The sequence below is a fragment of the Schistocerca cancellata genome, chromosome 5 (assembly GCF_023864275.1).
Source record: "Schistocerca cancellata isolate TAMUIC-IGC-003103 chromosome 5, iqSchCanc2.1, whole genome shotgun sequence".
In the NCBI taxonomy this organism is placed as follows: Eukaryota; Metazoa; Arthropoda; class Insecta; order Orthoptera; family Acrididae; genus Schistocerca; species Schistocerca cancellata.
This window is the reverse complement of record NC_064630.1, coordinates 34373554-34397888: the sequence shown is the minus strand read 5'-3', so window position 1 is coordinate 34397888 and position 24335 is coordinate 34373554. Positions and strand designations below refer to the sequence as shown.

At 38.6% G+C, this 24335-nt stretch overlaps 1 protein-coding gene across 1 annotated transcript in view; it reads left to right on the top strand.

Moving 5' to 3' along the window:
* LOC126187388 (autophagy-related protein 2 homolog A) overlaps positions 1–24335 on the top strand; it is a 495539-nt gene that overhangs the window by 54733 nt on the left and 416471 nt on the right. Inside the window, exon 5 of the mRNA XM_049928440.1 lies at positions 14643–14862. Coding sequence (XP_049784397.1) covers positions 14643–14862 — 220 coding nt within the window. The remainder of the gene's footprint in view (positions 1–14642; positions 14863–24335) is intronic.

Below are 24335 nucleotides of genomic sequence, written 5' to 3'. Positions count from 1 at the left end.
ACCTATATTGTTTATCAACAATGTAGAAAAGCATGATTGCTACTTTCCATAAAGATAACATGCTGAGGCTGAAACCTTAGGTGTCAGTTTCCTAAATTTGTGCCTGTCTGCAACTTAGCGTGTTATCTTTATGGTCACTGAAATTGCCTTAATGCTTAAAATGACAGCTATTTTTGCCAACTGTTATTTTATGGTAAAAATCAGCATGAAATAATATGATGACTGAAAAGATTGATTATGGGTACACGTTAGACAATGATCGACTTGAGGCATGTACAGTTGAGGCATGTACAGTTCTGATCATTTATTAACTGTCTTTCAGAACAGGTTTGTGCATCTAACATTTAAATTAAAGCTTGGTTCATCGACCACATTTACATTTGAACATAATTGCAATAGATCACACAAAAATGATACAAATATGATAACTACTGTTTGGTTCGGTGTCTTTAAAGTTCCTATGTTCATGCATAAGTCTTTCATAAAATGACTACCAGCAGTACATGACACATTACCTTATCAGAACCAGCACAAGATACTAAGTGACTAAAAATTAAACTTCCTGCTTTACACAAATTAATTTTCATTGTTGATGACGGTGGTAACTCTTGTCTTAAAAAATAATACATGACTTATACTGTATGTTAATCTCATGTTTTGACTTCTTTATTCTTAGACAAAGATAAATGTGCTCGTACATTTGAAACATTGATTTATATGATAGTAATTCCGTCTCATGGCATTTCTTGGAAAGGATGATTTAACCTGGTGGCTGTTAGGTCATTAGATGTCTCTCACAATTCTTACAAAATCAGCAGCATGGAAGGCATTTTTCTTGAGATGAATATTAATCATAGTACCAATAAAAAAGGAAACAAAGTGTGAATATTTCCTCTTATCAACTAAAATACACATCGTAAGGTTATGATGTAGTCAGAACAAAGGAATAAAATTGCTGTTAGATATTCAACAAATGTCACTGTAATACCAGAATAAATGAATACAGGTACACACACATATAAATGAAAATGTCAAAGAAGATGATAACGATGTTCCCAAACTACATTGACAAATATATGTACCCTCTTGATATCAGAAAGGTTCACTACAAAAGAGGTGAATGTCTTGAATGCACATTTGACTCCTAGAACTGAGTACATTTCCAGTTTTAAGTTATGGTCAATCTGGCTAATTTTATTATTGTGCCTGATTACATTTTGTTTTCTCAAATTAAAAGTTACTAAGTCTGCAACTGAGATAGCCCACTGTATGCCTCCTTTTACTGTCTACACACAGTTCACAACATTCCAGAGTGAAAATGGCAGATATGTTTTTAAATTATAAAGATTTGATGAGAGTAATGTGGGTCATTCTGTATTGCAAATGCAGCTTAGGGTCTCTGAGAGAAGAATTTCTCAAACAGGCAACATATTACAATGTAATAGCCTTAGATTTTATGAAGGAGACTAAAACTGTTTGCTAGTACTACCCCAAGACTACTCCAATTCACATTAGATGGCAACTTATTATGATACAACAAGCATATAAAATATACATTGTGTTCCAAATATATACATGTATGGCATTGCTCTCAGACCCACAAAATATCATTTCATAAAATAACTACAAGCATAAAGGCCATTTAAGGGTAATGTGCAATATTTGTTCAGAATGCAACTTCACCAGTTCTGTTTTGATGTTCATATTTGTCAGAGCACAGTCTGCCCACCTGTGTTAGTTGGTGGGAGTTGTTAGTTAGTGGGAGTTGTTAGTTTCCCAGTATTACCAACCCCAGTTTCCTCTGAGCTGCTGTAGAACTGGAACATGTCCCTACCTAAACCTCTATTTGGGGGTCTGGTTCCAGCTGTGATGCAGTGTACATTTGAACAATGATATGCAATTAAATGCTGCTTGAAATTTGGAAAGTTCAGTGGCAAAATATTTCCAGTGATCGAGCAGACACCTGAAGCTGAAAGTTTGTCAAAACAGTAAGTGTTTCAGCAGCATAAGGTGTTTTTAGGACACCTGGATGACATCAGCAACAAAACTCACTCTAGACATCCTTCAAAGTTTGTAGGTGAAAACAATTTGATTTGTGTGCATGAGCATCTGGACGCAGGCCTTGGAATGAGTGTTTGTCTGATAGCCCAGACTCTGGATATGCGGAAGAGCTTGAAAGGCTGACTTGGAAGGATACCATCTTCAGATAACTGACAACATGGAAACTGCTGTTGCATGTGCCCTAAAGGTCTTCCAGCCCTAACCTTCCAGGATACCAACAGTGCTTGAAAATGTATTGATGTAGGATGGTCTTACAACACAATGTGTCATTCTGATTAAGAAATTAGTTTTTATGGACTTGGTGACCCTGCCTAAGTAATACTCAAAACAAGATTGCCATTCACTTATTAAACCATCTAACTCAAGCATGTAAGGCTCATGACTCAAATGAGTTATCATGCATGTAAATATACACTTCTCGAATTGTTCACTTAATAATACTGTAAAATGAAATTATAACTTGGCAGATCTGTGTAATGTGCATAAAATACATTGAGCCAAAATAGAACTGTACATTATAACAGAGAGTGTTTTAAACAAGTGGGAGACAGCAGGTTGAGGCATATTAATAGTGTCATTTACAATACATGAATTTTACAAATCTTAATATGCGTTCATTATGGAAACTGTAGGTATATACTAAAATCAGACAACCAAGTGGAAGTGAAGGAACCAGGCTGTGCCAGAGGCACTGTGTATAATACTGTTTTCTTTCTTTTTGTGTAGGGACCGGGTGAGTGGGAGAGAAGGGGGGGGGGGGGGGGTAATCAGATACAGTTTTGTGCAACAAGATCATGTCATATGGTACATTATAAAATGTTGTCTTACAAAGTGCCATATAATGAAACCACCTTCACTGACATCACTAAGATAAAATCAGGGAGCCAGCAGGACCTGAAGGTAGAAGAATATTTAACATGGACTGCACATCATTAGATGCTTGCATTTTATAGCTTTCTTTCTTAAAATCTATGATAGTTGCATTCGAAGAGAAAATGCTCCATTACAAAATTTGTACTTACAAAATGTCAGTGTTAAATCCCATAAGTTCTCAGATTGTTAAGAAAAAATCAAGGCCCAGTGGGGAGTGAAAGAACCAGGATGTGAGTTCTGTGCATCATTAGATGATTAACATTTTTTTTATATTTTTAACTTTATGTATATTTGGGAGTTAGTGTGCATAACAAATAAAACTGCAAGCAACATGACCTTGTCATTGGATCTGGTCAGCAGATCTCATTGACCAGTGAGTAACTCTGAGTTTCTGGTTATCTCTGGTACAACTGAAGTTTGTGCCAAGGAAGTCGAAGGCCAAATGGGGCAAGAAAGCAGTCATGTGACCAAAGCAGAGCTGGCAAGTAGAGAAGTTACTGAGAAGCGTATTTGGAAAAGATATCAATAAATAAAAGTAAAAATAGTCACACTCATTTCACAGAAAAGAGCAAATGGACTGTCTCACTGTGTGTTGTGGTACACTTTACATGTGATGTGGATCTGCACTTTCTATGAAACTAGTATTGGATTTGTAAACGTGAACTATATTATGTTTAGATACATTGGTGTGGTTCAGTGGTTGGGTACCATGCTTCAAATTGATATCTTTAGGGTTTGATACCAGGTCAAATCTGGGATTTATTTCTGACACTTATTGCTGCTTTCACTTCTGCTAAGAGACAGAGAGGTTTGGAATCCATGTTAAGTTGGTTAAGATAGTTTTAAGGTTGGAAGAAGGCAAGTGTATACAGGAGACAACAGGACCATGCCAAGGAAAGAACCATAGTGGACAAATTGGCCTTCAGGATGAGGATATCTTTACTTTCTCATATATCAGAAATATCGTATGTGTAGCTGTAGTTTTAAAAGGTGGAGAAGCAAAAATCCCCTTCACACATTTTCCAATGTAATTATTTTTTAGTCAGTGCAAATTCAGTGTCAACAAAACTTTTTCATTCAGTATGGCTGGACAGAACCAATAATGAATGAATGAGTCATTACCATTCAGGCTGTTATTTATTTATATGTTTCCGTTGTTTCACCACTAGTTTTGTGTTTTTAAAAAATGTGTGTGAATTCCTAAGGGACCAAACTGCTGAGGTCATCAGTCCCTAGACTTACACACTACTTAAACTGCCTTAAACTAATAACAACACACACACAAATGCCCGAGGGAGGACTCGAAGCTCCGGCAGGAGGGGCCGCTCAATCCATGACATGATGCCTCATACCACATGGCCACTCAGCGCGGCCACATTTTTAAGATGTTATCCAATGATAATCTACAAAAATCGCCATATATACAAGGGTTGGAACTTAAATAGTGGCAACTACTTATTAACAATTGACACAAAAGAGTTACATGTTTGCACCTGTTACTGTCCTTGAAAGTAGTTACCCGCATTATGTAGAACCTGTTGCTGGTGATGTGGAAGGTGTAGTATACTATTAGCAGAGCCTGTTCTGTTGATGGTGCAAATGGAGCGGTCTAAAGTTATGGTGATTCTTGTGTACGACTGTGATGGTGTTATCCTAACGCATTATGTTCCTCCACGGCAGACTGTCAGTGCACAGTATTACTGTTCGGTTTTGGAGCATAACCTGCGACCAGCTTTGCGAAAGAATCGGCGACACTTTCTGCGCAACCCACCCATCATATTGCACGACGATGCACAGTCGCATACAGCGCAAGCTGTGGCTGCTATGTTCGGTCGATGGGACTGGGAAGTACTGTACCGTCCACCATACTCCCCAGACTTAAGTCCTGGTGAGTTTGATTTGATTCCAAAGACGAAGGAACCACTTTGTGGCATTCACTTCAGAAGTGTTCCAGAGATTCGACAGGCAGTAGACCACTCCATTCGCACCATCAACAGAACAGGCTCTGCTAATGGCATACTACGCCTTCCACATTGCTGGCAACAGGTTCTACACAATGCTGGTGACTACTTTGAAGGACAGCAGTAATAGGTGCAAACATGTACCTCATTTGTATCAGTTGTGAATAAATAGTTGCCACTATTTAAGTTCCTTTGTCAAGGAAAAGTTGAAATAAATAACAGCATGAGTGGAAAAAAAAAGAAAAGAAAAAAGAAATGCTGCAGTCGTTAAGTGAATGGCTGTGGTTCCCTCAGTGAAGAAGTTGTATGCTGTGAATTTGCTATCTTTTTATGCCTATGACAACTTTACTAGATAATAACTGGGCAATGGCTTTAAAAGCTGAAACTAGTTGTGAAATGATGGAAAAGTTAAATAAATAATACCCTGAATGGAAAAAAATTTATTGAGTAAGTATGTGGTTGTGGCTACCATCAGCGAAAAGGACCAATAATTATTGTTTTATTTTACATTAAAAAAATGCAAAATGCATGTTTGATTGTCGTTATTTTCCCTGCTTTCTGTTACTTTAATTTCAGCTGTGATCTTCAGTTTCTTCCTCTGTAAAAGCTACTTATCTCCTACTGAACATAAGTGGCTTTGTATATCATTTCCTAATATGGATTTTTATGTTCTAATCTGAGAGCTGCATCAAACCAGTCTCAGGACTGAACACCATGACAACAACAACAACAACAACAACAACAACAACAACATTAACATTTTAATCTTGTGCATCCAAATGACAGCTGTAGATGTTAAACAATTTCTCTTTTTTTGTGTGAAACTTGCACAAATATGGTAATTTATGGAAATTTTTGTACTTCCTGTCTAACCAGAAGAAGTTGGTCTCATGAGCAAACTTACATCAAAGCTCTCTGGCTCTGGAAAATTCACTTGATGACTGTCACTTCTTGTCATGCAATGTGTGTGCAATTGGAGCATAATTACAAAGTGATTATCATAAATTTCTAACATTTAGTGACAGAAAATATACATGACTACCTAATTATTACCAGTAGATGCTTATCTCTGCTGTACGTGATATTGATGATGCACAGTGTAGCTAACATGTTAAAACAAACCTTCACATGACGATCTGGTGCAATGGTACATATTCTCTGCCTTATATTTCACAGTGGTCTGTGGAGTATAGGTGTAGATGCTATGGATGGGTCCCAATCAGAATTCCATCAAATGTGCAACACAAAAAGCTTAGAACTTTTTGTAGGTTATTGTCTGCAGACGTTAAATAATTTGGAAGAAGCATCTATGTGCTATCAGCTGCACAATTTTAAGTTTATTCTCTACTGGTTTTGAAGCTTACAAGAGAACGGTTATAAAATATACACAAGCATCATAGGAAATGGAGGAATTAAAAAAAGGACAGTTTTAAACTGTAATACATAAACATTGTGAATCAATGGATCAACCACACATTTCTGTCTTATGTAACCCATAGAAGCATAGAACGTATTTAATTGTCATGATAGCCTGCTTTAACACAATCTGTATAAAAACACTGTGCCTCTGCACAATATTTGGTGATAACTCCACACTTAATTATTGACACATTATAACTGGCAAAGGTACAAAGACTATGTGAATGTCAAAGAGGTCAAATTGAAAAACGCATACCGTGTGAATGCCTAGGAGATTGCAGATGTTTTTTGGTCTAGCCAAAGATTATAGTTGACGGAAATAACGTGGCATCCTTTCTCTGAATAACAACATAAATACATAACCTGATATAACGTGGTACATTGACTTTAGTGTTACAGAAATTGACAAGAAGCTATTTATCTGCTCTAAACATTGTGCAAGAAGTCAAGTGAAGGACTGCGATGGAATAGAATACAAAAAACTCTTATATTACATGATAATTCCAGATGAAGTTGTTATGTATTTAGATCAAAAAAGACAATAAAAGTACGAGAAGTGTTGGAGCTAGGTGTGGAAACCAACCATTAAACCTGTCAAACATTAAAATTATGTTAAAGTGTCATCAAATCTTATTAAAGTATTATTTGGCCCTTGTGGGGCTCTGAAAGCTCTACAAAATGATCTCTGCTTAGTGCATGTAGACAAGTGGTCATACCTCTGGATATATCTGTCTAGATGTTATGGTTATTAATTTACATATGAGGAAGTGGAGGTAGAAAATGCAGTTCATTCATTATATAATAGTGCATTTTGACAAAAAGTCCACAAATAAAGTACTCCCAAGGAATGAAAATAATACTCTCCCATGTGATGTTTAATTAACAACCTTAAGTGGTATGTTCTGTAAATCCCAAGAACATGATGACCTCAAGTGACAGATGCCATAAAACCTAGAACTCAAGTAATGGATGGTGTACTCCCAAGTACACTATGATCTATATCTTAAATCATTTGTTTACACTATAAATGGTAAGTGTCTGTTTACATGGTATTTAGACTGAGCAATAGGTAATTTCTCAGTATCTGGATGGCCAAATCATGGTGTCAGGTCTGTAGAACTAAGACCTCAGGGGGAAGGGGGGTTGGGAGGCCTTGATGATATTACCCTTCAGTAACGGAGTGCATTCCTCTAAAATCATGGGTGTTAATTGACCAGTTGATAATGTAGTACCTAGGTAGTGAAGTAATATGTATATCTATTTTTGTTTCATTCTTTTGACAAGACATAACTGTCAACAGCCACATGAAACTTATATCTTTGGTGTTGTATGACAAATTTTTGGGTAAAACAAATGATATCACATTAAGCTGAGGTTCATACAATCATCGATTAAAAAAATATGTGTAAACTATCTCATATTGAGGCTCAGCCACAATGCTAGGTAAACTAGGTTATAAAAATATACAGGTGTAAGTGTGTCATCAATTGTATATAAGGGTAGGAATATGAGAATTCTTTTTGACACATATACAAAATAGTAAATATGTTATAGGGAGAAGAAACATTGAGGATGTGAGGATGTATCAAAAAGCGGAAAATCCAGGATGGATTGTAACAATATTATGACAAGGAAAGTTGATACACTGACAGAGGCCTTGATGGCTGAAAGCGTTAATTGTGAGAGTCTTTTTTGGTGTGCCTATCTGCGACTCAGCATCTCTGCTATATGATGAGTAGCAACTTTCCTTCTCATTGAGGATATGTCATTGACAAAAATCGTATTATATTACGGTACATTGCTTCTCGACTGATGAGTTGGTTGGTTGATTTATGGGATTGAAGGGACCAGACTGCTAGGGGCATCGGTCCCGACTGTTGAGTATTGCAAAATATACCAAAAGAAATACATCTCTCAGTATTAAGATTAAATTAAAATAATAAAAGAAATATCATTTACAAACTGTACTTCTTAGTACCTTTAGAAGAAAGTAAGCAATAATTGAAACTATCATCACTCATGTTGTCGTCATCAATGTATGTGAAATAATACTGCATATCATCATACCCTGCTACAATATTTTTCACATACTCAGTAAATGTTTTCATCAATTACATTTTTAAATATTTTCCTTCCCTAAGTACATACCAATAACCATTGCCATTAATTATTTTCCTTTAAATTTACCATTCATCTACCTATATGATTGATATAAGATTACGTAGCGTGGACTACCTTTATCCTTACAGACCTTATTGCCGTTGATGACAATAGCACAATGATGATAGTTTCAATTAATGCTTGCTATCTTCTGAAGGTAACAAGCTTTAAAAATGTTCCCACTCAGCTACATTTTAGAAATAATAATGTTTTATTATTTTAGTATAATATTCATATTGACTGATGTATTTATTTTAGGTATACTTTGCAATACTCATCAGTCATCAAGCAATGTAATGTAATATGATATTTGTCAATATGATATCCTTATTGTCCCCCCATCCCCCTATAATGCATTTATTATTGTATATTTGCCAAAAAGAGTTCTCATGTTCTTGTCCTTATATGCAATTGATGATACACTCATATCTGTATATTTTTGTAACCCATGATGGGATCTTATGTGACTTGATGTGTCATTACTTTACATAGCAGCGGAGCTGAGCCTGAATATGAGATAGATTATATACAAGCTTTTATCTATGATTGCATGAACCTCAGCTTAATGTGATATCACTTGTTTTACCCAAAAATTTGTCATATCAGTCGATACATGCAAGTTTCCTGTGTATTGTTGACAGTCATAACTTCTCAACAGAATTAAGTTCAAATAGAAATACATGATACTTTAGAGCCATTGTCAACTGGTCAATGTTTTTATGTTTTTAGAGATATTCACGTAAAGGTACAGGTCAACTGTTACTTACCCCCCTCCCCCCTTCCCCTCCCCCCACCCTGAGGTCTTAGTTTCAGAGACCTGATGCCATGATTTGGCCATCGAGGAATTGTATCATTTATGGTCTAAACAGATGGTTTCAGGTATAGACATAGTGTACTTCGGGTTACACCATCAGTTACTCAAGCTCTAGGTTTTGTGCTATCTGTCGCTCGAGGTCATCACATTCTCGGGATTTACAGAACCCATCATGTAAGGCTGTTAATTAAACATCACTTGGAAGAGTCTATGATTTACATTCCTTGGTATTACATTTATTTGTGGATTTTTTACCAAAACGCACTATTAAACTATAAATAAACTGCATATGTTACCTTTACTGCCTCTTACGTAAACTGACCGAGCGAGGTGGCGCAGTGGTTAGCACACTGGACTCGCATTCGGGAGGACGACGGTTCAATCCCGTCTCCGGCCATCCTGATTTAGGTTTTCCGTGATTTCCCTAAATCGTTTCAGGCAAATGCCGGGATGGTTCCTTTGAAAGGGCACGGCCGATTTCCTTCCCCATCCTTCCCTAACCCGAGCTTGCGCTCCGTCTCTAATGACCTCGTTGTCGACGGGACGTTAAACACCACTAACCTAACCTCTTACGTAAACTGATACCCATAACATCTAGATAGATATGTCCAGAGGTAGGACCACTTGTGTGCATGCTAAATTGAGATCATTTTGTAGAGCTTTTCTGTCACTTATGGTTCCCACAAGGGCCAAATAGTACTTTAACATGATTTGGTTGTCACTTTAACACAATTTTAAAGTTTGTCAGGTTGAATGGTTCATTTCTATGCCTGGCGCGAATGCTTCTCATGCTTTTTATTCCCTTTTTTGATCTGCATACATAATAACTTCATCGGGAACTATCACACGGTAACCTCCATTACTATCCTTTGACTTCTTTCACAATGTTTAGTGCAGATAAATAACTTATTTTTAATTTCTGTAACACTAAAGCCAATATACCACATTATATCATGTTATATACCTATGTTGTCATTCAGAGAAGGGATGCCATGTTATTTCTGTATTTCTGACAACTATAATCTTTGGCTGGACAAGAGAATGTTGGCAATCTTTTAGGCATCCATACTGTGTATGTGTGTCAACTTCGTCTCTTTGACATTCGCATGGTATTTGTACCTTTGACAGGTACAGTGTCTCAGTTATTATGTGTGGAGTTATCACAAAATGTGCAGTACTGTTATTGTGCCAAGGTACAGAGTGTTTATATGGAATGTGTTAAGGCAGACTATTACGACAATTAAATATGTTCCACATATGTATGGCTCGTATATGATATAAATGTACGGTTGAAATCAAACGATGGATAGTTTTGATAGGAATATAAACAATGTAGGAAAAGCTAGATTGCTACTTTTATTAAAGTCACATCAAGTTGTAGACTGGCACGATTACACTCACATATAGCTTTCAGAGGGGGGGTGGGGGGGGGGGGGTGGGGGAAGGCAAGCACACATGACCTCCAACTCCAGCTTCTCGAGTTGGTGGTCATATGTACATGAGGTGTGCTCACTTGTGTGTGTGTGTGTGTGTGTGTGTGTGTGTGTGTGTGTGTGTGTGTGTGTGTGTGTCTCTCTCTCTCTCTCTCTCTCTCTCTCTCTCTCTCTCTCTCTCTCTCTCTCTCCCCCCTCTCTCTCCCCCCCCCCTCTCTCTCCCTCTCCCTCTCTCTCTCTCTCTCTCTCTCTCTCTCTACTGACGACAAAAGCTGTGGCCAAAAGCTACACTAGTGTCCAAATTTAAAGCAACAGACTGCTGCTGTTTCACTGTCCTGCATCTAATTCACAATATAATCATGCAAACTGTCAACAAATGTCATTACGATTGTGTTTTGCACAGCAGATGGCATTTCGATCAATGGACAACCGTGCCAGGAATGCTGTCAGGATACCTATCAAGTGGAGTAGCGTTTGCAGGGTAGTCTCACATCCACAGTGGCTGTGTACACAGCCACAGATGGTGTTGTATGCCACAGAGAAGACACCTACCGGCTCTCAGCAGTGGAGGGCCATAGGAAGAATGGAAGCAGGAGAGTCACAAACTGATGTGGCTTGATGGCTTAATGTGAAATGTTTTGTTGTTTCTCGGATGGGACGACAGTTTATAGAGGCAGAAACTGTATCCCAGAGACAAGGACAGGACTGACCACATGGGACATCAGAAGGAATGGATCGTTATTTGGCCATAAGGGCACAATGCTACTGCCTTAGCACTGCATTGCAACTGGCATCTGATGTTGCAGCATCCCCTGGATGTGTTGTATCGGGGCAAATCGTGTACAGAGGGCTTCAGCAGAGTGACCTTTATTGTTGGAGACCCGCTGTCTGTTTACCTCTGGTGTGTCTTCACAGAAGGGAACATCTAGAGTGGAGCCGTCAACATGCCACACGGACGGTCGAAGGGTGGGCCAATGTTCTTTTCCCAGATGAGTCCCGATTTGGTGTGGGGAGTGATTCTTGACAGATTCGCATTTGGGGCATGGGACACGATTTCTGGACCTTCATTGTGGAAAGAGACTGATATTTAGGAGGATCCATAATGGTGTGGGCAGGTATTATGTTGACCACTCGAACACCTCTTCATGAAATTGTACAGGTGAATCAGCAAAATTTAGGCAAATCATGCACCACTTCCACATTGTCATTAATATGTCCCAGTGAATAATGGTGTGCTTGCAAGTATCTACCCAAAGCACTCCCATTCTTGCCATATGCATTCTCCTTATGACTTCTAGCAAAATAGCCTCACCTTTCCCCAAAGCAGAATTTGTCACAGTGCAGACACACTATCTTCTGTACACCACATCCGTATAAATACTAACTTTATCAATTGTTCTACGGTGTGATCTACTGATCAAATGTTCTTTGGTCTAACCCATACCCACATTAACTTTTTAAAGAAAATAATCAGATTTTGAATTCCATAGACCAAAAATTTTGACACAAAGGTATTACAGACATTGGCTGTGAATGGACATTGATTGAAACCAGTGGGGAAAGCTGAAAATTTGTGCCAGATTGGGATTCGAACGTGACTCTCCTGCTTACTAGGCACATGCTCTGACCACTAAGCTATGGGGACACAGTGGTCATCACAACTGCATGGACACCTTCCATCAGACCGAAATTCTCAACTTACCCACACACTACTAATGTAGTGCCACTTGCCCATTATCCTCATTACTCACAGCATTTTGCTAACTCCTGTAATAGTTAGATCCTGATGTGTATCTGCACTGAAGAGATCATAGACCATCTCACCTTAATGCTGCAAGTAATGAGGATAATGGACAAGTGGCACTTCATTAGTAGTGTGTGGATAAAAATTGAGACTTTAGGTGTGAAGGAAGGCTTGGAAGGCTTGCTGGGCTAGTCAGTGTGTTTGCAGTGACCACTGTGTAGGGATGGCTTAGTGGTCAGAGCATCTACTCAGTAAGCAGGAGACCCATGTTCAGATCCCAGTCTGGCACAAAATTTCCAACTTTCTGCATTGATTTCAGTCAATGCCTGCTTTCAGTCAGTGTCTGTAAGTCCATTGTGTCTTAATTCATAATGGCGGCTGAATCGGATCAAAATGGTGAAAGTGCAGACACTGTATATATATATATATATATATATATATATATAGCTACACACACAATTGTCGAAAATAGACAACGGACACACACACACACACACACACACACACACACACACACACACACACACACACACACAGTCCCTGGCAGCTGAAGCCAGACTTCGAGCTGCAGTGCATGATGGGAGAGGCAACTGGATGGTGGTAAGAAAGAGGCTCGGGCGGGGAGGGGAAGGGATAGCAGGGATAATCACCAGGTGGTGGTGCAAGAACACACATACAAAGGTTTTAAAGTTTGCAAACTCCTGGGTGACATTTCTGAACTCTGTCCCTTTTTCTTAAGTCCACCAGTTCTTTTCCTTCACCACTCTTCCTTCCCCTGCAACCCTTCTGCCACAAGAAGGAGCCACTGGTTCTGAAAGTTTGCAAACTTTAATACCTGTGTATGTGCGTACTTCTGCTGCCACGTGGTTAGTAGATTTTTTAATCAATCAAATTACATTAAATTTTTAAGGTTTGCATCAGAAGGTGGAATGACCTGAAGCATGTCATGAATGAACAGTAATAAAATTATTTTGTGATCTAGGTGAAAACTACATTTTAATGTCTGTACTCTACCTGTTTTGGAGCCTACATTAAATTGTCAGAGGAAGACAACAGCGTACCTCTTGCAATAGGGCCATGCCTAGTAAAGATCTATAGTGTTCAAACCAACCTTCAAATTAATGACAGCATTTCCTTTTTTTACTGTAATAATGGCATTGCAATACAGTCATGCCATCTACAATAAATGAAGATCAGTGAAGAGAATTACCAAACAAGGGACTGGGGAAGAATTCATAAAGACCAATACTGTTTTTATTCTGAAGAGAGGAAGATATTTTGAATAGTAATTTTTCCTAAGTTAATGAGGAAATGTGTTGATTTAATGAGATAGAGAGAGATAGAGAGAGAGAGAGAGAGAGAGAGAGATTTATGGAATAGACAGACAGACAGACAGATTGATGGGGAGGAAGGAGGGAGGGGGAAAGGAGGCCATATTTTAAATGAACTGAAATTCATTCCACATCCCCTTTTCAGATGTCTCTTGTAAGTAAAACTTTGTGTAGTGTTTTATTATATTGCAATAGAACAGTAACATGCTGTGACCCATAAAGTGCAATGGTGTTACATGTGCGATATATCATTAAAGTATGGTTGGAAGTGAAGAACAATTAGCTACTTGTTACAGACACAGAACAGGCACACGTTTCACTAACACACTCCTGATATGACATTGTTCTCAGATGTGTGGTATTTTAGTCTTGTTAGAGCGTGCACCAGATTTTGATATTTGTGGGATACCCATCCCAGTATCTGATATTTTAAAGAAAGTAGGTTTCATTTCCTGAGGGCAGTGGCAACTTGTAATGCTCCCTCAATATGTCCAGAAGGTGACATAGTTGTGATAGACAAAAGTTTTCACAGTGGTATTTTTACTGTATTGCATAGCTGGTGACTCATAATAATCTACCAGACTCTATAGTCTTGTTACTGTGTCTGTATTTTTCTCTTTCTCTTTGCTGTTTCAGGATAATTTTTTTTCTATATACGCATATGTAATTTTAGTGCAAGTTATGTCATATGTCAAAATTGAGTTCGCTCAATTTAATCCGTGAACCATAAGATATTTTGGGTTACATATGCAGGAGGGCTGCCTGTAGTGTAGATATTGAGAACTTTTGAGCTAAATATTCAACAAACCAGCTGTCTAGTATTAAGTCTGTCAACATTTGTTTCAGCATGGACTACTGTGATGAGGCAGGTACTGATCCACCAACACCCCCAATGGGTGACACCCAGCTGCAGCAAGCTAACAAGCTTTATCAAGTTGCCGCCTTTACAACAAAGAAGTTTTATTTGGAAGGTGTTTCATTATATACAGATGAATTTCCCTCCCAAGCTAGGACATTTTCTCGATCTGTAATGTCATCATCAACAGGTTCCACTCCAGAATCCAAGGTTTGTATCATTTCAGGATTTTATTTTGCCATTTCAGTCAAATTTTGTTCCATTCAATCCATTTCTGCTGTGAGATGTAGATGAAACAGATAAATAACTGTTGCCTGAAATGAAAACCCTATAGTTATCAAAATTCAGCAGCAAAATGCATACATGCTTTGTGAGATATTGTGACCTTTTTTTTGATGCATTAAAAAACTGATGTTAATCCTGACCACTGTATGTATTAATTGTATACTGCCTTATGTGTTCCAGCTTTACGACATTCTCAAAGGTTCAAAATGTCTATAGCACATTCTTAGTCAAATGAAACTGAATTTGTCAAATGTGGATAAATAGTATCTGCCCTACATTACTTGATGACATCTGAATGCAGAATGACTGGACCAATTTATCTAATCACTAAAAGGCTTATGTAAATTATAATATGACAGAAAAACCGCACAACGTCACAGTTTTTTCCTTTCTTATCTTCTTGACTGCATCACAAGGCATTTCAAGAACTTATGCCTTCTTTGTCCCTCAGACAATATTAAAGTTATAACAGTATTTTTTCAGGATTTGCCTGCTCCTGATACTTCCACTGTAGTTTTGATGTTCCTTTTCTTTCTTTTCCTCCTATCCACATTAAAGTATAATTTAATAATTTGTTCTCATTTAATGCCACAGTGTATTTGTAGAAAAAGAAAAACTTTCCTTAGCACTACCGGTTTGTGATGAGCATCAAACTTCTTCCATTTTTGTGTTTAGAAAAATTACAGGTGAACTTGACATATTTTAGCAAAATTTTCAATACTTTTAGGCATTTGTTAAGAAATTTTTTTCAATGTATCATGATTGCAAAATGAACAGCAATACTGTTAGTGTATCATTCAGCTCACGCAGAGTGGTGACTGGCTTGGATCACCCAAATAACCACATGTACTGTTCCACAGGTAGAGGAGAGGGGCATTTCTTTGAGAGATTCCCTTCCCTCTTTCTCCCTGGCTTGTCAAGCTCCAAAAAGTGGTTGGTAGCAGTGTTGCCAGGTTTTGGGCAATTCCCTGGAATTTGGGTATTTTGAGAGCTTAGGGGCTTTAATAAGCTACATATTACATGGCTAGATGCCACTTCATAATTCTAAACTTGTGGGTATTTCAAGGGTATTTTTGTCAGAGTTGGAGGGTAAAAAAGATATTTCAGATTGGGAACATGGGTTAGCAGTGTCTTTTGTTCTGCTGTTATTTACCCTGCCATCTTTCTGCTGATAGCAATGCTCTCTTCATGTGTTTTGGAGTTAAAGAAAAAGATCTGTTGCTTAATTTTTCCACTGGTAAGTGCATTTTTTTCTGTTATATTTTTAATAAACACCATAAAAGCTCATTAAGTTGCTAATCTTTTTGTAATGCTTCTTCTGAAACACATTTTTAAGCCTAATGTATGACCTCATGGTAGACCACTACTCCTGTAATATTAATTAATTAATTAATTAATTAATTAATTAATTAATTAATTAATTGACTAGATAAAATCTATGCACCAAGTGGTGGAAGAACACACACATAAAAGACAGTTGTAATTGGCAAGCTTTTGGAGCCAGTGGCTCCTTCTTCAGGCAGAAGCATTGAACAGGAAGGAAAAGGACTGGAGAGGTCTAGGAAAAGGGGTAGGTTTCAGGAAAGCCACCCAGAACTGCGGCTCGGGGGAGACTTACTGTACGGGATGAGAAGGAAAGACTGATTGTGATTGTTGGGGACTGCATTGGATGAGATTTGAAAACCTGAAACCTTAAAGATGGAAGACAGGGTAACCCGTTGACAGAAATTACTGCTTAAATCTCATGCATGAGTTAATAAGAGTGAAAAGCTAAGTGCATTTTATGTAACAGAGGTGGGATTCTACCCCCAGACACCAGTTTCTCAGAACCCTGTAGGTGGGAACTAGCACTACAACATGTCCTTTGTTCCTCGCTACTCACTTGGCCTTAATTTACAGTAATTTCTTCCATCCTAGCATTTCTTCACTGTAACTACTCTTTGTTTCACTCCTTTTTAGTTTTATAATCTTTCATTGTCTTTCCCATCTATTTTTCACCCCCCCCCCGCCCCCCTCCCACCTCTGATACGTACAATGCGCTTAAGCAGTAATCTCTGTCAGCATGTTACCCTGTCTTCCAACTTCATGCTCTCTGGTTTTCAAATCTCGGTCGATGCAGTCCCCAACAATCAGTTTTCCCTTCTCATTCCATGCAGTAAGTCTCCCCTGAGCCACGGTTCTGGGTGACTTTCCTGAAACCTATCCCTTTTCCCAGACCTCTCCAGTCCTTTTCCTTCACCTCTCTTCCCATTCAATGCTGCTGCCTGAAGAAGGAGACACTGGTTCTGAAAGCTTGACAATTACAACCGTCTTTTATGTGTGTGTTCTGTCACCACTTAGTGAGTAGATTTTTTGTCTATACAATTAATTTAGTCAATAATTGATTTTTTTTGTAATTAATTAATTAATTTTGTTTTGTTGGCTGACATTTTAAAAATTTGTGGTTTTTTTATTAATTTATTTTATTTTTTGTTCCTAGTCCTTGACTATTTTTATGTATATAAATTGCAGTGACGTATATTCCTGATAATCACCTGTGGAGGAATAGAGAAATTATGTCTATCTTAACATGGAGCAACAATTTTTTTAAAAAAAATGAGTGTATTCATATGGAATGGCCCAAACTTTATATTATCTGATAATGTTTCTAAATAGATTTTTCCCCAGGAAAATTGCCTCAAGTTAAATGATATGATGCCATGTGGAATGATTCTAATAGGATGAAAATTTTATGAAATCTTTTGGAGAATCCTTGAATTTTTTTCTGACCAATTCTGTACATACCATGTTTGTGGTGACTTTTGTCCATTAGGTTCATATTAGCCCTATTGCATCATATTTTTCATACCTTCATCCATGGTTTGGCTTTGTGTGTTCTGTAGCTTATTGCTCTGGTATGGGACTTTAATTTGCTTAATGAATGTTTTATTCTGAACCACAAACTACTTATATTGCAAAGTAATTTTATTTGTAGACAGTCTTCTTCAGATTATGCGCTATCACCCTGTACATACATCTGCACTATGATTTGCACCTCTGTCTTTCTCTTCTATATCTCTTAGCATCCTTCTGTGTTATAAAGCATCTTATTTAAAAACTTCTTCCTTCTTCTTCAGTGGTGCCAGACCTTGTATCATCAGTTAAACTCATCATGTTTATTATATACTAGCTGACAAACCCTGCATTTTCTGGGTATTCATTTTGCAAATTTTCAATTAGGAACAAAAACGAAAAATGAACAGTGTTTGTCAAGTAAATTGTAAGAACTCCATTTCCACATATTTCTGAAAACATCTTTGAAACTATGAAACAGTTGTACAAAAAAATATGCATAATGTACAAATGTATGGGTACAACTGCTTCACCTGTCTACAAGGTGATTTTGTAACCGTGTCCATGGCGACGCCTCTTCATAACTCTATAGGCAGCTATTTTTTTCGCCTACAGCCATTTGCAGTTCGCAGTCGAAATTTGCCAAAAGCGCTGCCAGGCGTCAGGAATTTCCTTAGATTGACTCGACTTTCCTTAAGTTGACTTGACTATAGAAGTTTCTTAGCGGTAAAGAATAAATATTTTAAAACTTCATTCATGATCCGGCATTTTTTCATGCGTCTCAGTGTGTATTATGTCATATCTTCTGAACTGTGTGTGATACCATGATGTAATTTTGTAGACATGTTTGGTGACGTATATGAATACTGTATGTGAAATTTATTGCGAATAGAATTAGTAGCACATAAGTAATATATTTAACTGTCCTGCATGGTGCGGCATTTTTTCACACATCTCATTGTTTATGATGTCATATCTTGTGAAATGTGATAGGTAGATAGTTCTTATCTACACAGCAATTGTTGCTTCACAGTAAGGCATATGTGTACCAAGTTTGGTTGAAATTGGTTCAGTGGTTTAGGAGGAGATGAGTAACATGTTCACACACACACACACACACACACACACACACACATTTTTAATAACATGTTTGAATATTGCCCTTTACTTTCTAGAAATGCCTCACTCTGTGGCACACCTCCCCCCTCTGATGGTGTTGCATACTTCGATTGCCCCACAACTGACAATACATGAGAGACTGATGCAGTGGTAGTACATATGACAAACTTTCTACACTATTAGTACCTAAATAAACTTTTAAAATTTGTGGTGCTTCAACACATATCATACCACTTCCAAAAAAAGATGTACACTGTGTTAAATGCATTGATGCCATGTGGTATACTGAGACTTTCAACATCAATTATAAATCATGGTTGTAGGCTTTCAACTGAATTTAGAAGTGTTCAGTGTGCCAATACTGTTCATTGAGGAGTATTTACAGTTTGCACATTGTGTGTATGTACCAGGGCTCAGTGTCTGACAATAATATCAGGAGTGATAGCAAACAAGAAATGATGCTGCTCGCAAAGACTGCAGCACTTGAGGGACTGCCTTGTTACTGACAGTGATAACACTGTTGGCCAAATAATAAGCACCACATGTCCTCGATCATGTAAGGCTGGCAAATGCTAATTATCATCAGCTCATTTTCTGCTTGCCTCCGCCCCTGGGTATTGAGAGCACTCATTAGACCTACTCATTAGACCTATTAGTTGATTGCTCCTGTTATTTTTGGGCTTCATATGTACATTTATGGGGCTACTTGTGTACTGGCTGTTTGCTTACCTCAGCTTGGTGCATTAACGAGTAGTAGAGGAAGTGGGGAACTAGGGAAGGAATGGATTTCTGGGAGGTGTTGCTGTGCTGTGAAGTTATTCCACACACAATGGCAATAAAATAACTGTTCCACACACAAGGAATTCAGACTTCTTTACCTACTTGTAGGAAGGGTTTGTACTTGTAATAACGCTGTGAGTAGCAAATTGTAGGCTACACTTTACCTTCTGCAGTTACTCAACAGAAAAAAGTTATATTTATTAGAGAAAAAAATAGAAAAAGTTAATTGATGCATTTTATGTAGCTGAAATTGACGTACCAGAATCATGTCGATTGTGTTTAAGTTAACTCCTAGCTATTTGCAAAGGGTGTCTTAAAAATGAAGTAGAACAATGAATAATGGACTGAAACATGTGCATGCATTCCCACCCATGTGTTTGTGCGTGCTCTCTCTCTCTCTCTCTCTCTCTCTCTCTCTCTCTCACTCACACACACACACACACACACACACACACACACACACACATTTTACATAAAACATAGAAAGGACACATTACACTTCTGCAGCTTGTCACTCCAAGAAGTAATTTAACAAAGGCCTAAACAGTATTTGAAAGGATGGAGTATATGGCAAGGAAAGTAATCATGAGGTGAGCCAACATCATGTGGAAAAGCTGCTCACATGTTGATATGTCTCTTCACATACTGTATTTGGCAGCATATAAGCCACACTTTTTTTCCTTTGAAAACAGGCCCAAAAACTGGATGCGTCATACACGCTGGTAGTAAGTTAAGGTATCTGTAAGCTCCATTTCTTCAAAATTTGTTTGGGATTGAAACAATTCATTGTTAGCTCCATTTCTTCAAAATTTGTTTGGGATTGAAACAATTCATTGTTAGCTTCCTTGTGAATTTTGAGCATTCCAGTTGTGTTGAGTTCAGTTGCCCCCCTATGAACCATGGACCTAGCCGTTGGTGGGGTGGCAAGCATGCCTGAGTGATACTAGCTGTACTATAGGTGCAACCATGACAGAGGGATATCTGTTGAGGAGCCAGACAAACATATGATTCCTGAAAAGAAGAAGCAACATTTTCAATAGTTGCAGGGACAACAGCATAGATGATTGACTGATCTGGCCTTGTAACATCAACCAAAACAACCTTGCTTTCCTGACACTGCGAACAGCTAAAAACAAGGGAAACTACAGCCATAATTTTTGCAGAGACCATGAAGCTTTACTGTATGGTTAAATGATGATAGTGTCCTCTTGGGTAAAATATTCTGAAGATAAAAATAGTCCCCCATTGGGATCTCTGGGCAGGGACTACTCAGGAGGATGTCATCATCAGGAGGAACAAAACTGACATTCTATGGATTGGAGCTTGGAATGTTAGATCCCCTAGCCACAGAGGTAGGTTAGAAAATTTAAAAAGGGAAATGGATAGGTTGAAGTTAGATATAGTAGGGGTCAATGAAATCTGGTGGCAGGATGAACAGGACTTCTAGTCAGGTGAATACAGGGTTATAAATACAAAGTCAAGTAGAGGTAATGCAGGAGTGGGTTTAATAATGAATAAGAAAATAGCAATGCGGGTAAGCTACTATGAACAGCGTAGTGAATGCATTATCATGCCTAAGACACACACAAAGCCAACACCCACCACAGTAGTATGCGTTTATGTGCCAACTACCTCCGCAGACAATGAAGAGTTTGAAGAAATGTATCATGAGATAAAAGAAATTATGTGGACAGTTAAGGGAGATGAAAATTTAATCACGATAATGTTAGAAGCTGAAGAAATGAATTAAAATTTGTGTCACAGATGGGACTTACCACAGCTGGGACTTGAACCCGGGTTTCCTTGGGTACTAGGCAGGTGCGCTAGCCATTACAGCAGCACAGCAGTATAGCTAACATGGCTGCTTGGGCTACCCTAGCCCACCTCCCTAACACAAGCTTCAGTTCACGTCTTCAGCTTATTTCCCCTTTCTAAAATCGTCACTATTGCCGAGACTCTCTGGTATTGGAATAGCACCCCAGCCTGGGACATAAGGGGAAATCCTACCTGTCTCTCGGTCATTGGTTATCTGTAGACCTGATACAATTAAATTTTCTTGGAGACATATGAGTCTCAAATTTATCCTCAAAAATGTTAGAAGCTGAAGAAATGAATTAAAATTTGTGCCACCTCCGTGACTTGAACCCTGGTCTCCTTGCTTACGAGGTCAGTGTGCTAGCCATTAGACTGCCACGGCAGTATAGCTACCACAGCTGCAAAACCAGAGAGCCCTGGCAGTTGTGACAATTTAAGAAGGGGAAAATCAGCTGAAGATGTGAACTGAAGTTTGTCTTAGGAAGGGCATTGGACTAGAGCAGTCCGTGCAACTGTTTTAGTTACACTGCTGTGGTGGTGTAATGACTAGCACATTGACCTAGTAAGCAAGGAGACCAGGGTTCAAGTCACAGAAGTGGCACAAATTTTAATTCATTTCTTCAGCTTCTAACTTTACGAAGGATAAATTTGAGACACATATGTCTCCGGGAAAATTTAATTATATCGGAAAATTTAATTGCGATGAGGGACTGGAATTTGATGGTAGGAAATGGACGAGAAGGAAAAATAGTAGCTGAATATGGGCTGGTGGAAAGGAATGAAAGAAGAAGCCACCTGGTAGAATTTTGCACAGAGCAAATTTAATCAACACTAACTCTTGGGTTAAGAATCATGAAAGAAAGTTGTATAAGTGGAAGAGATCTGGAGACACCAGAAGGTTTCAGATTGATTGTGTAATGATAATAGATTTCAGAACAATATTTTAAATTGTAAGACATTTCCAGGAGTGCATGTGCACTCTGACCACAGTTTATTGGTTACGAACTGTAGATTAAAACTGAAGAAATTGCAAAAAAACTAGGAAATTGAGGAGATGGGACCTGAAAAGTTGAATGAATCAGAGGTGGTTGAGAGTTTCAGAGGGAGCATTAGGCAATGGTTGACTGGAACAGGTGAAAGGAATACAGCAGAAGGCGAATCGGTAGCTTTAAGAGATGAAATAGTGAAGGCAGCAGAGGATCGAATAGGTAGAAAAACAAGGTCTGATAGAAGTCCTTGGATAACACAGGAGATACTGAATTTAATTCACAAAAGGAAAAAAAAATATATAAATGGAGCAAATGAAGCATCAAAAAAGAGAATAATATGTGTAAAAGCTGAGATTGACGATAAGTGCAAAATGGCTAGAGGTAGAAGCATATTTCACTAGGAGGAAGACAGATTCTGCATGCACCAAAATTAGAGAGATCTTTGGAGAAAAGAGAAGCCGTTATTTGAATATCAAGAGCTTAGATGTAAAATCAATACTAATCAGACTCAACCAGATTGGGTATTTTCTCTGCCCGGGCACTGGGTGTTTGTGTTGTCCTCAGAGAAGGGAAAGCTGAAAGATGGAAGGAGCTATAGGGGATATGTACAAGGGAGATGAACTTGAAGACAGCATTGTAGAAATCGAAGAGGACATAGATGAAGAGGAGGTGGGAGATATCATACTGCGAGAAGAATTTGATGGAGCACTGAAAGGCCTAAGTCGAAATAAGGCCCCAGGAGTAGATGACATTCTGTCTGAATTACTGATAGCCTTGTAGAGCCAGCCATGACAAAACTCTTTCCATCTCATATGCAAGATGTAAGAGACAGGCAAAATACCCTCAGATGTCAAAAAGAATGTAATAAAACTTCCTGGCAGATTAAAACTGTGTGCCCGACCGAGACTCGAACTCAGGACCTTTGCCTTTCGCGGGCAAGTGCTCTACCATCTGAGCTACCGAAGCACGACTCACGCCCGGTCCTCACAGCTTTACTTCTGCCAGTATCTCGTCTCCTACCTTCCAAACTTTACAGAAGCTCTCCTGCGAACCTTGCAGAACTAGCACTCCTGAAAGAAAGGATATTGTGGAGACTCTTCTCATTCTGGAAACATTCCTCAGGCTGTGGCTAAGCCATGTCTCCGCAATATCCTTTCTTTCAGGAGTGCTAGTTCTGCAAGGTTCGCAAGAGGGCTTCTGTAAAGTTTGGAAGGTAGGAGACGAGGTACTGGCAGAAGTAAAGCTGTGAGTACTGGGCGTGAGTCGTGCTTCGGTAGCTCAGTTGGTAGAGCACTTGCCCGCGAAAGGCAAAGGTCCCGAGTTCGAGTCTCAGTCGGGCGCACAGTTTTAATCTGCTAGGAAGTTTCATATCAGCGCACACTCCGCTGCAGAGTGAAAATCTCATTCTGGAAACATTCCCCAGGCTGTGGCTAAGCCATGTCTCCACAATATCCTTTCTTTCAGGAGTGCTAGTTCTGCAAGGTTCGCAGGAGAGCTTCTGTAAAGTTTGGAAGGTAGGAGACGAGATACTGGCAGAAGTAAAGCTGTGAGGACCGGGCGTGAGTCGTGCTTCGGTAGCTCAGATGGTAGAGCACTTGCCCGCGAAAGGCAAAGGTCCCGAGTTCGAGTCTCGGTCGGGCACACAGTTTTAATCTGCCAGGAAGTTTCATATCAGCGCACACTCCGCTGCAGAGTGAAAATCTCATTCTGGAAGAATGTAATAATTCCAATCCCAAAGAAAGCAGCTATTGACAGGCATTAAAATTACCAAACAGTCAGTTTAATAAAAGGAAAAAAATTCCAGAGAGATGTAGGTACATGCGATGCAGCATTGACCCTATGATTTATCTTAGAAGATAGGTT